Source organism: Mirounga leonina, unplaced genomic scaffold (genome assembly GCF_011800145.1).
Source record: "Mirounga leonina isolate KUSES-001 unplaced genomic scaffold, KU_Mleo_1.0 Mir_201, whole genome shotgun sequence".
In the NCBI taxonomy this organism is placed as follows: domain Eukaryota; kingdom Metazoa; phylum Chordata; class Mammalia; order Carnivora; family Phocidae; genus Mirounga; species Mirounga leonina.
This window is the reverse complement of record NW_023270504.1, coordinates 18,345,822-18,361,858: the sequence shown is the minus strand read 5'-3', so window position 1 is coordinate 18,361,858 and position 16,037 is coordinate 18,345,822. Positions and strand designations below refer to the sequence as shown.

The 16,037-nt window shown below is 39.3% G+C and overlaps 1 protein-coding gene across 4 annotated transcripts in view; it reads left to right on the top strand.

Annotated features, from left to right (window-relative positions):
* PDE6H (phosphodiesterase 6H) overlaps positions 1-15,092 on the top strand; it is a 34,806-nt gene extending 19,714 nt beyond the window's left edge. For 3 of the 4 annotated variants that reach the window (XM_035028158.1, XM_035028159.1, XM_035028161.1), the window contains 3 exons: positions 10,774-10,947; positions 12,141-12,181; positions 14,590-15,092. In XM_035028158.1, coding sequence (XP_034884049.1) covers positions 10,774-10,947; positions 12,141-12,181; positions 14,590-14,666 — 292 coding nt within the window. In that variant the 3' untranslated portion in view covers positions 14,667-15,092. Of the gene's footprint in view, positions 1-210; positions 367-10,773; positions 10,948-12,140; positions 12,182-14,589 lie in introns of all 4 variants that reach the window. The other variant, XM_035028160.1, reaches the window with a different exon arrangement.
* Positions 15,093-16,037: the final 945 nt, after the last annotated feature.

Sequence of the window (16,037 nt, the reverse complement as noted above, 5' to 3'; positions counted from 1 at the left end):
AGAGCATGGCAGAAGTGATGCTATGTCAGTTCTGAGGCTGTGTTATAAAAGACATCGTGCCTTCTCTCTTGATCTCTTGGATCAATTGTTCTGTGGAAAGCTAGGTGCCATGTCATAAGGACACTGAGGTGACATGTAAGCAACATTGGTCTACATGGTGAGAAATGAGGATTTCTGCTAACAGCCGTGTGAGTGAGTTATTTCCTACAGGAAATGAATCCTCCAGCTCCAGATGACTGTAGTCCCAGCAGCCTATCACCTCATGAAAGACGGAGCAGGAACCACACAGCTACACTACTCCTGAACAGACCCTCAGAAACCGTGGGATATAACAGATGTTCACTGTTAGGAGCTGCCAATTTCGAGGTAATTTTTATGTTATTCAATAACTGGTGCACTCATAATCTGGCCCCTTGCACCACTCCAGACTCCTCTCCCTACCCTTTTGTTCTCTCCATTCTAGTCCCCTGCTCCCCTGCTAATCCTTAGAGGAGAAGTAGGTTCCCATTTCAGGAGGTATTGTCTCTGCAGGAATGCTCTCCTCCCAAAGAGCCATACTTGATTCATTTCCTCATTGTGGTTTTAGTTTGTGTTTCCCTAATGGAGGATTATGGCGAAATCTATTTATGTGCTTATTGCCATCTGTATATTCTCTTTAGCGAAATGTTTATTTGTATTTTTGGTCCATTTTCTAATTGACATGTTTGCCTTTTGAGTATTGAGTTTTGAGAGTTCTTTGTATATTCTAGAGAGAAATCTCTTGTTGGGTGTGTAATTTGCAAATATTTGCTCCCCGCTTGTATTTGGTCTTTTTATGCTCTTAACAGGGTTTTACACAGAGCAAAAGTTTTAATTTTGATGAGGTCAAATATATCAAATTTCTCTGTTAAGAACTTTTGCTGGCAAGTCTAAGCAAGTCTCTTTGCTTAGTCCAAGGCCTTGAAGAGTTTCTCCTCTTTTTTTCCTAAATCTTTATAGATTTATGTTGTACATTTAAGTCTGTGATACACATTAAGCTAGTTTTCATACAAGCTGTGGCGGTTAGGTGTGGAATTTTAGGTGCATAAAGTGTGAGATTTAAGATTCACTTTTTTTTATTTTGTTTTTTTTTTATGATGTCCATGGACAAAATGTCAATGCTCAGCACCATTTGTCCAGGCTTTAGATGTTCATTCTCCAGCACCTTTTGTTGAACAGGCTATCCCCCCTCCATTTAATTGCTTTTGCACCTTTGTCAAAAGTTAATTGGGCATATTTGTGCCAGTCTACACTTGGCTTCTTTACTTTGTTTCACTGATCCGTGTGTCTATCACTCTGTCCATACTGCACTGTCTTGACTACTGTTGCTATACAGTAAGCTTTAACATTAGGAAGAGTGATTCCTTCCCACCCTACTTTTCTCTTTTTCAAAATTTGTTTTGGATATGCATTTTAGAATAAACTTATCTATGTCTACAGAAAACCTTGCTGGAATTTTGATAGGAATTGCAGTAAACATCCATCAATTTAGTGAGAATTGATATCTTTATTATGTTGAGTCTTCTAATCCATAGCATGGTATGTTTTTTCAACTATTTAGGTCTGCTTTGATTTCTTTTAAATTAGATTTTGTAGGGCGCCTGGGTGGCTCAGTCAGTTAAAGGTCTGCCTTTGGCTCAGGTCATGATCTCAGGGTCCTGGGATCGAGTCCCGCATCAGCCTCCTTGTTCAACGGGGAGCCTGCTTCTTCCTTTGCCTCCACTCCCCCTGCTCGTGCTTGCTCTCTCTCTCTCTTTTAAAATCTTTTTTAAAAATTAGACTTTTTAGTTTTTAACCATACAAATCTTGTGCATGCTTTGTCAGATTTACACCTAAGTATTTCATTTTCTTTAGAGCAATTATGAATGATGTTACTTTTTAAGTTTCAGTTTCCATTTATTCATTGTTATGTATAAATGCAATTGATTTTTCTGTATTAGTCTAATACACTTCAACCTTGCTGAACTCACTTATTAGTTATAGGATAGTTTTAAAATGCAGATTCCTTAGGATTTTTCTATGTAGACAATCATGCCATCTGTTAATAGAAACAGCTTCATTTCTTCATTTCCAAACTATATGCTTTCTATTTTTTTCATGCCTGATTGCATTGGCCAGAACTTTCAGTACCATGTTGAATAAGAGTGATGAGAGCACACATCCTTGACTTGTCCCTGATCTTAGAGAAAAAGCATTCAGTCTTTCACAATTAAGTATGAGGTTAACTGTCGGGTTTTGTTTGTTTGTTTGTTTGGCTGTTTTTTTGTGTGTTTTTTTGAAGATGCTCTTTATAAGTTCCCCTCCATTTCTAGTTTGCTGAGAGTTATCATAAATGGGCACTGGGTTTTGCCAAATGCATTTTCTGTGCATTTCTATGTCAATTGATATGATCGTATGATTTTTCTTTTTAGGCTGTTGATATAGTGCATTATGTTAATTGATTAGGCTTTAAATAGTCTTGCGTACATGGAATAAATCTCACTTGATCATGTGTATTATTATTTTTATATATTCCTGTATTTGAGTTGCTAATATTTTGTTAAGGATTTTTACATCTAAACTTATGAGACAGATTGGTCAGTATTTTTCCTTTTTACTGTCTTTGGTTTTAGTGTTAAAAATTTTTATGAGGGTAAAACTGGCCTAATGAAACGAGTTGAGAACTGTTCCCTCTTCTCTATTTTCTGAAAGGGAGTATTGTATTTTTAATTAATAAGTTATTTTTTTCAAGATTAACAATGTTGTTCTGGAAAATGCATAAATATCATGGGATAGTAGGAGAAGGAGGAGACAGCTTTGTACCTTCCTTCTTCACATTTAGGGTGTTCCTCTCTGGAGTCCGCTGTGTATTAATCAGAGTGGGAATCTCAGTCTAGGAGAATCCAAATGTAGAGGAAATGTGTCTTTGATGTGTGTCTTCCTACTCAAAGGTATTTTAAGAAACACTAAAGAAGGATTAGAGATTAGCACTTGTGTAAGGAGCTTATAGGACAGCTAAAATTTTAATTACTTTCTAATTACTTAGTACCTGCCCTTTAACTCTCTTTCTGTATGTGATTAATACTTTCCCATCTTTCAGCAAGTATCAAGAACCAAGAATTATAGAACTATGAAACATAATTTTTAAAAGGAGTTTTATGATATTTCGTTTTTAAATTTGCATACAGTAAAACTCATTCTCTGTGTGTTTTGACCAATGCATGGAGTTGTAGATCCACCACTACAATTAAGATACCAAATAATTTCATCACCCTTTAAAATCCTTTGCGTTGTCCCTTTACATGCAGTCGACTTCTCTCAACTCCTGGCCGCTACTGATTAGTTCTCCAACCTCATAGTTTTGTCTTTTGTGAATGTCATTAATGAAATCAGATACTATCAGAGCCTTTCAACTCTGGATTCTTTCACTGAGGAAAATGTGCTTCATATTCATTGATGTCATTACATATACCAATAATTCTTGTTCTTTTCCCAGCAAGGTTTCTGCTGGCTTTATTTCTTATGTCTTTGAAATCTTAGTGTGTCCAGCACAACCAAGGTTCATCCAGAGAAATGTCTTGGTCATCAATCACCTTGTTTAGAGCCATGTGACTCCATTACCTGGTTGATGAGATCAGAGATAGACAACTGATCAAAAGTCAGCCCTAATGAGGCTAGCCAATGACCAGTTAAGTAACCTGGTAGACTCGTTCTTTCTCACTGAGGCAGTGTGTACTTACTGCTGATGATGAGCCAGGCAACTCAAATCCTCTAAGACTCAGTGACAGCAGGAGTAGTAGAGGAACAGCTGGAAAGAACAGTCCCTTGGAACAGGGAATAATGGATACAGTCCCTGAAGATACAAACTGACCAGATTTTTAGAACGTCACAGTGTCTTGAACCATGTTTAAGTCTCCACAAGCCCTGCTGAATGTGGTTGAGTTTCCTGTCTTCCACACATCCCCTTGTATCCCACACTTTCTCTTTTTTTGTTTTTTCTTTCTAGATGTTCAAAAATTTCTTTTTTTCATTATCATTTCCTTTCTGTTTTAAGAACTTCCTTTGTCATTCTTTTAATGTAGGTCTTCTGGTGATAGATTGTCTTAGTCTTCCTTTATTAGGATGTCTTTATTTCCCTTCCTTCCTGAAGGATAAATTCACAGACAGAGGTGACAATTCTATTTTTATCAGGACTTGAAAAATGTTGTGTTACTTTCTTCTGGCCCTGTGGTTTCTGATGAGAAATCCTCCGTCATTCCATTTTTCTACCTCTAGGTAAGGTGGTATATGTATATATATATACATATATATATATATTTAAATTGATTTCAAAATTTGTTCTGTCTTTAGTTTTGTCATTTGATTATGATGTGCTTTGGCATAGATTTCTTTGGGTTTATCCCATTGGAGTTTGATAGCTTCTTGATTCCATAGGCTTATGTCTTTCATCAAATTTAGGAAATTTTCAGTCACTATTTTTTCAAGTACTTGTTTTAGCCTCATCCTTTTCTTCTCTCCTGGAACTCTGATGACATGAATGTTAGATCTTTTAATTTCTGAGGTCTCTGAGGTGGTGGTGGTGGTTGTTGTTGTTGTTATTGTTCTTCTTCTTCTCTTCTCCCTCCTCCGTCTCCTTCTTCTTTTCTATTTATTTTCTCTCTTTTGATCAGATGGGGTATTTCTGTTGTTCTAGTTTCAGGTTCACTGATTCTTTCTTTTGTCTTTTTTCTGTTGTCAAGCCCATCCATTGAATTTTTTATGCTGGTTATTGTATTTTTCAGTTCTAAAATTTTCATTTTATTCTTCTTTAGGGACCTTGTTATTGCTGAATAGTGGTGAAAATTCCCCACTTGGCCTCCTCTGACACCATTCTGGTAGGAAGGAAGAGGGTACCTCATTATCACTGGTTGGAGATGAAGGTCTAAGATCCCCATGTGACCTTCTCTGATACTACTCAGGTGGGGGTGGGGTAGGGCTACCTAATTATAGCTGGGCCAGGATGGAAATCTGGTTACTCAACTTGTGCTGATGGGGTTGATATTGGCCTCCCCCCACCCCCACCATGATGTTGGATTTGTTGATGTTGGATTTGTTTCCATGGCATAGGGTGATTTTTGTCTAATTATTTCTGCCTTACTAGATTACATCTTCTCTGGTCATTTGTCTAGAAAGAGTAGGCTTTTTGAGAGGATTTTTTTTTTTTTTATCTGCTTCTGTTTGTGTTTCTGGGTTGCTGCCTCTCTTGCCTCTAGTTCAGGATATACAAAACTAACAGAGAACTCAAGGAATTTACTGCCACATTGTTCCTAGGGCACTAAATTCCCTATTTGGTCTCTCTTCTTCTCTTGACCTTTTAAAATACTCTTATGTTTGTTCTATATATAATATCTAGGAATTTTAGCTATACTTAGCAGAGGAATGGGGAGAAGTATATTTATTCCATCTTGGTCCAGAACTGGATGGAAAATAAATTTTTAAGTCCTTAAAGATTTTTTATTTATTTATTTGACAGAGAGAGACACAGCGAGAGAGGGAACACAAGCAGGGGGAGTGGGAGAGGGAGAAGCAGGCTTCCCACAGAGCAGGGAGCCCGATGTGGGACTCGATCCCAGGACCCTGGGATCATGACCTGAGCCGAAGGCAGTCGCTTAACCAACTGAGCCACCCAGGCGCCCCGCAATTTAAGAATTTTCTAATCATAAATCCTTGAGAGCTAAATTAGATTCACTTTAGAAGAGTTTTTCAAACTATATACTTGGTCATACATCTCACTCCTCACATTCCATTCTTCTGGCTCTCCCTGGGAAGGAGAAGAGTCATAGTACAACACCCTCCCTCTTCCTCCAACACTGAGAATCACCGGTTACAAATCCTGTTACTGATCAATGTGGTTTATCTTTCTCAAATGTGTTGGGATGGAAAAAATTGAGAAGCTTGGCACATTATGTCATATGGCATGAGGAAACCGAGACTTGAAGAGGTGGCAATCTTGTCACATAGCAGAGATGTGGTGAAATCAAGCCTGCACATGGGTCTACAATAGTACTATGCAAATAAATCACGTTGATACCTTGTTAAAACACAGCTTCTGGTTTAGTAAGTCTGGAGCAGGGCCTGAGGTCCTGCATTTCTAACAAATGCTCAAGTGGTGCGGATGCTGTTACGCTTTGAGTAACAACACTCTAGAACATTCAGCTTATTGCTCTTTTTACTGTCTGTATGAGTTGCAGTTCTTCAACAATGAAATAGAGAATGGGTGAGGGTTTCACAGATAAGAATCTCAATATCTATGTGCCTGGTGTCTAAGAGTAGAGGAAGGTCTGAATGGTAATGGAGACACAGAGGTGAGAGTGGAAAGACTCATCCAGACACCAAACACTCTGCTGGCTCTGCAATGCATTTCCTGCTTCAAAACTCCTCTAATTTTGGTGAAGACCAAAGGAAAGCTTATCAAAAAAACCCCATAAGCTGTTTAGCTGCCCATGTAATCTGCTTGGGGCTGTCAGTTAGAATCTTTCCCCTCCTGGGAAGGATAAATTGACTTTCTTTCTCTATAATCTTATGGAGTGCAATTCTCTAACAAGTAACAATCTAGGGAAGGCACATTACAAGTCATGGTAAGGCCTGAGAGACACCAACAACACATGCATCTTGGTCTATTCTGCTTTGCTGTAGTATAATAGGAAGATAGCAGAATATGCAAGGTGTTCCCAGATTTGGGCCTTGATCCTGGCTGCATTACTAACTTTATATGCAGTCTTGAATAAACCACTTTATTTCTCTATGATAAATTTTTCAAAAGAGCTTAATGATACTAGCATATGGACTAAGGTCTATATAAAGTGATGTACAAATTAATACTAGTGGCTCAGTGTAATCGAAAGACTGAAGCCAGTGTACCAATGAATTGAATTGTAGCCTGAGCCTTATACCCTGAAGCCTTTGATATGGAAGATCCAGCAATCAATTTTCAAATAAATGCCATCAGTTAACAGTTATCAGCTATAAGTTGGGCTCTTTCTCTGTCAAGTATCACTGAGTTTTGTGTCATTTTTGATTTGTGGTTCCATTTTACTGAGGAAATATATACAGAACCTATTAGGGACAGATATTTTATACTTTTCAATGTCATTGCTCACACAATCACCATCCCAGTGTCCCCACCGAAGCAGGGGACACTATGATTCACTCTCCTCTTTCCCATAAGAATTATGACATGATGTGTTTGCGGTGGGGATTGACTTATGATTGGGGTGTCAGGGAAAGGGATGGAATGGGAGATAGCAAGGACTAATGGTGGGAATGAAGGAAGACAAGAGATATTGAATCACAAACTACAAATATACCCCTGGATATCAACACTTTGTGTGCATTTGTGGTTTCAATACCTATTTATTGACAAAGGAGAGCCCAAGTCAGTTTTGTGAGAGTAGTCAATTATCAGAAAACTCCTAAGCCTGTCCCAGTCTCACCCCTTGTTCCTTTAACTTCTTTGCACCTGGGTTGGTACTCTAAGCTCATAACAGTGGGATTACGAAGCATGTGAGTATTACAGGGAGATAAATCAGGATGCAAAGATCCTTTATTCACCTACTTTGAAGAAGGCAACTGGGCAGTGTATAGGAGCAACATTCAACTCTGTGAGTATTTCTCAACTTCTGGGGTTGAAGTAGGTTGTAATTGCAAGGCTTTGTGGGTGGTGGAGGGTTGATCTGGCTCTAAAATAAAGAAATGGAAGAAAACACACTGAACCAGTGGGCCTGGACTGGGGCCAGGAATGAAACTGGGAGAAAACATGAAGGAAATACATCCAAATTGCCTTATAATGTCATGCAGCCAGCTAATAAGTAAAATTTGATTATTACAAGGTCACTGCAAAACTTGATTACTAAACTCATTTTGAAAGAACCCTAAACTGACTCCTTTTTTGTGGTTTCCAGTTTTCTGGGAAAGGAGGGATCTGGGGCACTAAATGACCATAGAACAAACAGTTCTTTACTCCCAGGGTGTGCTTGAAAAAGACCAAAATACACGAGGGAGGACATGAGAGTGTGAGGACAAGGAGAAAGAGAATCAAGAGCAGCTGGAATGACCCCAGCGCAGTGTGGGTGGCTTAGCCTTCTTCCTCGGAGGTCAAAGTGTTTGTTTGTTCCAGTATGAAAGAAGGTACTAGCTGGACTTTTGTTTTTGTCTTTTCATGGCTTTGGTTTGGGTCTTTCTTGGCTTTCCACATTATTTGATTCTCTCTGCCACAGCAGGATTCTGGTGACATTTATGGGCCCAACCCCATCAGCGCAGGGAAACCACTCCTGCACCTATCTCCTCCTCACCCCCTCTCTTAGCCCTTCAACAATAGAATTGTCTATTTGCTTATATCTTTGCTGAGAAGGAGAGACCTGGAAGTCTGGGGTGATAATAGCAGCATCAGAAATCCTGACTCCGGACCTTCTAAAACTGCTCTTCCTTAGCTGGGATTTATGGATGATCATCCTCCGTAGCTTCCTACAGCTGAGCTCTGCTGCCTTGGGTCCAAGGTGACATGAACCCTGGTTCCCTACAAAACCATGCTTTGACATATTACTTTGCTGCATCCACTTCCTTCTGCAGAACAACAGTTCATACTCTTCAAAAGGGGAAGGGCTAACATTGCTTTAAAAACAGAAAGCCATTCTGTCTCACAAAGGAATGAATTACTTGACACTTTGGGGAGGAAAAATGTGAAACATCTTCTTACAGCTAAAAGCAAGTCTGACATTAGATTGAGGATTATTTAGCATGGGGATGCCCTTTTAATTCCTGGGAAAGCATGGGCAGAGTAAGTTTAGCCTCTGGTGATATGTGTAGTGGACAAGACTAACTCCCAAGGCAGGAAAGGGTCATATTTGTTCTGCTTCTGCCAAAGGTTTTACAGGGAGCACTGGAGGGCACATCCATGACAGAAACACTCTGTGAGTTAGTTGATTATCCTACATACTCAAAAATGAAATATTATACATGAAATGCACAATAAACATAAAATTCTTACCTATAGTGCAAACCCTGAGTATCATGAGGATCCAGGGATTAACCAGGCAACTGTTATATAACTCTTTCTGAAGAGAATCCCTTTACATAATACATCACACCTAGACAGGAACGGGAACTCCATCTGAGCCTAGAGGTGCAACTTCAAAATTATATATGTAAATATGCAAAAGAAATTTACAAGAAAAAAGGGGAAGTATAATCAAGGAAAGATGGAAATCAAGTGTGAGTTTTAAGTTCTTTGGGGCTGCTTTTGGGGATGTCATAGGAATCCAAGGAAAGCTTAAGGCAGAATTTCAAAACCAGACATAAATTAATAGGATGTTGAAGGGATACAGAAGATTACCCAGCCAAGTGCTGATGACAGTCACCTCTCTGGTACATGATAAGGGCTCTTCAAAGGTTGGCCCTGGTGATTAGTCACAGATTAGTCAATGTGTTTCTGTGGAAGAAGTTGAGAACTAGCAGGAGAAAATGAAAATAGTAATTGAGGAAAAGAAGATAAGGAAAAAAATATCCTTTAGGCAAGGATAATAATTTAAACTCATTTTGAAAGTAATAAGAAAAAGTTGATGAACTCGAAGTCATACAGTATAACATTTGAGGCATGTTCAGTGTGGTGGAGAAAGAGAAAGATGGTTAGCATGGGCCAAAGATGGTCAGGGAGAGCTGAAGCTAAGAATATTAGCATAAATCTATAATTTGTAGATTATATAAATAAATAAGTCTTCCAGGTAGCAGAGCATGGAAGGGTTTAGCTCAGGGTAAGAGATTAAGGCTACTTAGAAGTTCTTTGGAAATTTTTTAGAATCTTCCTTCCCAGGAAAAGTGTTATCAACTTTTGTGATAGAAAAGGAGAAAGAAGAAAAGTCATCCTTTAGCTTAACATATTTACTTTTAAAATTTATCTTGTTGATGCATCTCTATTTGTACTTGAAGAATGACAATGTACATTTCTATAGCTAAAATCAAAGTCTGTGAAAATCATATTGGATAAGTCCATGATTTGGATAGGAGAAAATGTAGAACATTTCAGAGAAATGGGTGGCTAAAGAACCTCATGTCTGGATATGGAGTTAAAGCATAAAATTACTACTTAGTCACCTTCCATTGATTTTCCTGTGTGTGTGTGTGTGTGTGTGTGTACTGGGATGTATCACATACTACATGGGGATTAGATGTTTCTGGCTCAGAGCTCCCCTGTCCAGATGACTACTTTATTGTTCCCCAGAACTAGGAAAGAAGTATCTTGATTACATGAGGTTTAAACAAAGTAAGGACTGTAAAGTAAAAAGCCCATAAAATATGAGGAAATAAACATTAAGAGTCAGGTTATTGTGTAGTTGGGTGGAAAAATATTTAAAGCTTAAAGAATGTATCAGTGCTGTAAAGACTATAGATAGCATTTAGTCCATTTCCCTCTTTTCACAGATGGTGGAAGTGGTGATCACAGAGGGGCAGTACATATCATAATAAATTCACAGAGGAAGCTAGTGATGATTTATTGACACAACGCATCTACCTAGATTTTTGGTTTGTAAAAATCTATCTGTTGTCAGTCTACATCCAACTACATTGAGTGCCTCCATTGATTTATACCATATTTTCTTGAAAATCTCTTTAAAAGTTGGTAAGTCCTTCCCTTTTGTGCACACAAAGTCCTGAGCTTTTCTGGCGTTTCCAGTGAGGATCTAAGAAGCAATGGTCCCTGTACCCTGAAGGGCCTTTTTTTTTTTCCTCTCACCATCTAAGGAACCTGAAAGAGAACCATCAGACACCCAGGGACATCAGAATGAGTGACAATGCTACTTTGGTTCCTCCAGCTTCAAAGCAGGGTCCCACTACCCCACGCAAGGGGCCCCCCAAGTTCAAGCAGAGACAGACTCGCCAATTCAAGAGCAAGCCTCCTAAGAAAGGTGTGAAAGGGTAAGACCAAAATGAAAAAGAAGACTTTCTGTTTTTTTGAGAAATTAATGCTCCCAATATTAAATAGACTTACAAAGATTTCCACCCCATCCTCTATTTTCCTCTCTACAACGATCTTTGCTGAATCACGTTGTTAGCCCTGGAAGGCTTTCTCTCTCACCCCTCAGGTTTGTGGTCACACTTAACATGGCAAATGGAGCCTGTCACAGCAACCTTTGACTTGACCTTCCAGACTTTTCTTGACCACTCCTCTTCACCAGTACACCTTGTGGTTTGATTTTAAAACACTTTCCATTTCCAGAACATAGGGTTTATTTTTATAGCTTCAAATGTTAAGTCTTCAGTTCTTTATTCTTCTCTTTCTCTTCTTGGCAAAATCCTACTTATTTAACATACTCTCATATGTTAATTTCTCTTTTGAGGCCATGACTGACTCTCTTAGACAAATGTGATCATGGCTTCCATGTTTGCATTTTGTACATTCAGCTGTCATAACCTGTATTGTTTTACATTACATTTGTTTATTTACGCCTGTTCTCTGAAACTGAAGTTCGTCAGAGAAAATTAGCTTTTTCCTCAATTCCCTATGCTTAATACAATGCCTGGCACATAGTAAATGCTTGATAAATGCTTTTGGGTAGCTAACCAAATGGATGAATTAATCATTTAAATGTCTTTCGTACTGTGTTTTCATTCCAATTTCTTTTTTTTTCTTTTTTAAGATTTTATTTATTTATTTATTGGACAGCGCAAGAGAGCACAAGCAGGGGGAGAAGCGGAGGGAGAGGGAGAAGCAGACTCCCCGCTGAGAAGGGAGCTTGATGTGAGGCTGGGTCCCAGGAGCCTGGGATCATGACCTGAGCCAAAGGCAGACACCCAACCGACTGAGTCACCCAGGCGACCCTCATTCCAATTTCTATTTTTAAAAGTGGAGCTTGACTAAATTGCCCCAGGGATAGTTCTATTTGGCTCTCAGTTGTCTTAGGCTAAATTTTTAGGAGGGGAAAATCTCTCCACAGGGACACACTGTCTGAAACCAGCCTGAGTGACTTTATCTTTTCCCCAGGTCAAGCAAATAAAAGATACTTCTCAAAGACAGAAAGTTAAACCTCTTCTTTCCCCCTTAGTCAGGAAGCTCTCGGTATGAGATCCTTTCACTCTGATGTCAGCTAATTTTTCTTTTTTTCCCATAGGTTTGGAGATGACATTCCAGGCATGGAGGGGCTAGGAACAGGTGAGCCACCCAAGGCCATGGACTTTCACTTGGAACTTCACCACTATCCATACTTTAGGCCTCAAAGGGCCATGAAAAATTACAAGAAATAGCTAAGGCAGCAGATCCTTGAAGACATAGAAGTGTGGGGCTTAGTTTAATCTCCTAAGCAAGTACATATGTGCCCAGAGGCAAAAACTCTAACAGAGATCAAGCTAAGGTCCAAAGATACTAAATCCTCTTGTTCTGTTAAACAACACTTGAGGACATCTAATGGTGAGTTGTAGACTTTCATGGTAGAAAGATTCTCAGGGTTCATCTATCCCAACTTCATCCTTTCTTCAGAAGAGAAATCTGAGACAGAGAGGAATGAAGTGACAATCTGAGGCCACAGAGTGAGGTACTGGAAACAAGGGAGGGGCCTGGAGAACCTTTTCACTCTACCAGACAAACCACTCCCTAACCAACTTCCTCTTTTTACATATCCTCTGGCACTCCAATACAATATTTTTTAGTCGGCTAGTATAATTTGATTTGTTGGATATGAATGAAAACAACTGGATCTTCCTTTTAAAAACCCTGAACTTTATTTTTTACAGCTGTTTTAGGTTTACAGAAAACTTAAGCAGAAAGTATGGAGCTCCTCCATACACCTGTACCTAGTTTCCCCTATTATTAGCATCTTGCATTAGTGTGGTACATTTGTTACAAATGATGAACCAGTATTGGTAACATTATTATTAACTAACATTCACAGCTTATATTAGGATTCATTCTTCGTGTTGTCCAGGTTTTGACAGAGGCACAATGTTGTGTATCCATCATTACAGGTATATACAGAATAGATGCCCTAAAAATCCCCTGTGCTCCACCTGTTCATCCCTTCTCCCACCCTCCACAAACTCATGACAACCACGAATCTTTTTACTCTCAAAAGTTTTGCCTTTTCCAGATTGTCATGAATCATACAGTATATAGATTTTCCAGCCTGGCTTCTTTCACTTAGCAATATTTACTCATTTAAAGTTCCTCCATGTCCTATATGGCTTGACAGTTCATTTTTTTTACCACAGAATAATATTTCATTCTATGGCTGTATCACAATTTGCTTATCCTATTAAAAGATGTTTAGTTGCTTCCAAATTTTCACAATTATGAATAATACTGCTATGAACACCATTGTGCAGGGTTGTTTTTTTTTTTTTTAAGATTTTTATGTATTTATTTGAGAGAGAGAGAAATAGCGAGCGAGAGAGCATGAGAGGGGGTGGGAAGAGGGAGAAGCAGGATCCCTGACAAGCAGGGATCCCGATAGGGAACTCCATCTCAGGATCCCGGGATCATGACCTGAGCCGAAGGCAGACGCTTAACAGACTGAGCCACTCAGGTGCCCCATTGTGCAGGTTGTTGAGTGGACATGTTTTCAACTCATCCAGTACACTTTTGATAAATGGTGTAATCAGTAATCAGTGTCCTTACCAGGCAATTCTCATTGTATTTGCTTTTAAGAGTTAAATGCCACTCCTGAGATCTCAAATACATTTTCCAGCTATTTTATAAAGGTCATTTGCTATTCTCCTAAATCAACTGCTTTTGTATTTTGGCCAGATGTACATAAGACTAGCAGATTTGCTTTGGGTTCTGGAGGATATGCTTAACTCTGCCAACATATTTGGAATACTGGAAAGAGCTTTATACTGAGGGGAGATCTGAGATCTTTGAGTTGGTTTTAGTCCCATCTCTATAACTCTGATTTTTCTGTAGGTATTTAATCTCTTTGTGTTCTAGTCAGCTTCTCTGTAATTCAGGGATAATAATATTTTATTGCTTGAAGCAAAAAATTGGATTAGCAGATGCCTTGAGATTACTTCTCAGTATGTGACTGGATATAGTAGACATTTCAATATGTAAAGGAACTAAAAAGTGAGTCAGAGAAGAATGCATCTGAATGGGTAGGGAGTAAGAAGGCAGTAGATTTCCAGGTCATGGGAATTTAAAATGCTTCTATTTCTCATTTTAAGCCTTGGCCTGACTAGAATTCCACTCGTGTTCCTTCCATAGTGGTTGTGTTTTGAGGAGGCCCAGTTTGATCAGTGACCAGCACCCCTCCACCCCCACAGGCTAGCTCCAGTCAAAAACCTTGGGTCATCTCTCCAAAGAGGTATAGAATGAAACCAATGAAGATGCCTACCTAGGGGGGCCTGTTCTGGGGGCATCAGAACCCTGCAAGGGATTAATTAAGCAATCAGTCAAATTCTTCCTGGGTGGCAGAGCCATTCTAGATAACTTCCTGGCTACTGAGACAATGAATAGGAGAGAGGAGTGAGGTGTCTCTGCCCAAAGGATGTCTTCTTGAGCAAAAGAAGTCTTCTTGAGGCTCTGAGGGGCAGGGGGAGAGGTTGGCTTACAAGTTCTTCCCTCTCTTGCAGATATCACGGTGATTTGTCCCTGGGAGGCATTCAGCCACCTGGAATTGCATGAGCTTGCTCAATTTGGGATCATCTGATGCACCAGAGGTTCTGCCATCAACAGCATCTGCTGGAATTTTGACTACTTTTGCCCTATTGATCTGCCAGAGTCTTGAAATTCAGCACCGTTCGGTAGTGGGTTTCTTCAGCTTACAGTTTCTTCAGCTTACACAGTCGTTTCCCTAAATTGCTACAAAGAGTTCTCTTAGTGTCAGACTCTCTCTTGCCATACAGTTCAGCTTGGAATAGTGGATGCAAATTGACTTTTGTTAGGGCATTTCAAACTTGACCACCTTTTCCTATCAGCTGGTTAGAATTCATTGATAGTTCTCTGAATTTTGTTTGTTAAGTCCTTCAAATCTGTTTGTAGTAGGCATTCCCTGTAATTAGTAGTAGCTTTTTAAGATGACATTTATGTCACTCCCTTCCCTTTCTCATTTAATAAAGGAGATACTTACCTTGAATCTAATGATGCAGTTGTATTAAATGCTATATGCAAATATCTGATGCCCTGTTCTGAGAGCCAGTTAAACAAAGAAGGCACAGTCCTCCAGGAAACAAGCACAGTGCATATGAAAGAGCACAGGAATAAGAGTCAAGCCTGATTCTGCTTTGTAAGTTAGTAAATTTTGCACATTCTTGGTCTAAATTTTATTGAACTGGATTATCCCTGAGGTCCTATGCAGCTTGTACAAACTGGACAGCCTTATGTTGATGGAAGACTGGTGATTTAAACTCAGGAATCTGATAATGTGAACCTTCCTTTTAGTGCCTTGGCTCAGTTAATTGACAAGATTTAAATGCTATAAAGTTTAGATTCAGATGCAAAGACAGGTAGTTGAACCCTCTAAATAAAATGATGGGTTGCTTCACCCTTGAGGTTGTGTCAAATGTAATGTGCACATAGCTATCTTTCCCCAGTACTTTCAAGGCAATTGTGCAATTCAAAGGCTGCCTCTGTCTGACTTGGATGCTTTGGGTACTAGCTGTATTAATTTCTTCATTTCAGTTTTGTAATCTGTGGTAAAAGAATGGAGTAAATTAACTCAAGAGAGAGGCGGGATTATAGAGAGGAAAGAGATCTGGGTTCTAATCCTGGCTCGACCAGTAAATTAGTCTGTAATTTAGGACAAAGATTTCTCACTTTGGATCCTCTAGGTCACCTGAATCAGGTAATGTAAGGTTCGTGGCAGTGATAATTCCAGGACATTGAGGCCTGCAGAGTCTAAGAATGAGAATTCAAGGAGCTCAGCACTCTAGAAAATGTCTTGTGCTGCAGGCTCTGTACCATTTTGCACAAATGACCTACTGACCTCTGGCCAGAAGACTGGAAGCCTAAGGAAGGCATCTGGATTGGTAGGGGGTAAGGAGACTGTGGATTTCCAGACCATGGGAATTTAAAGCACTCC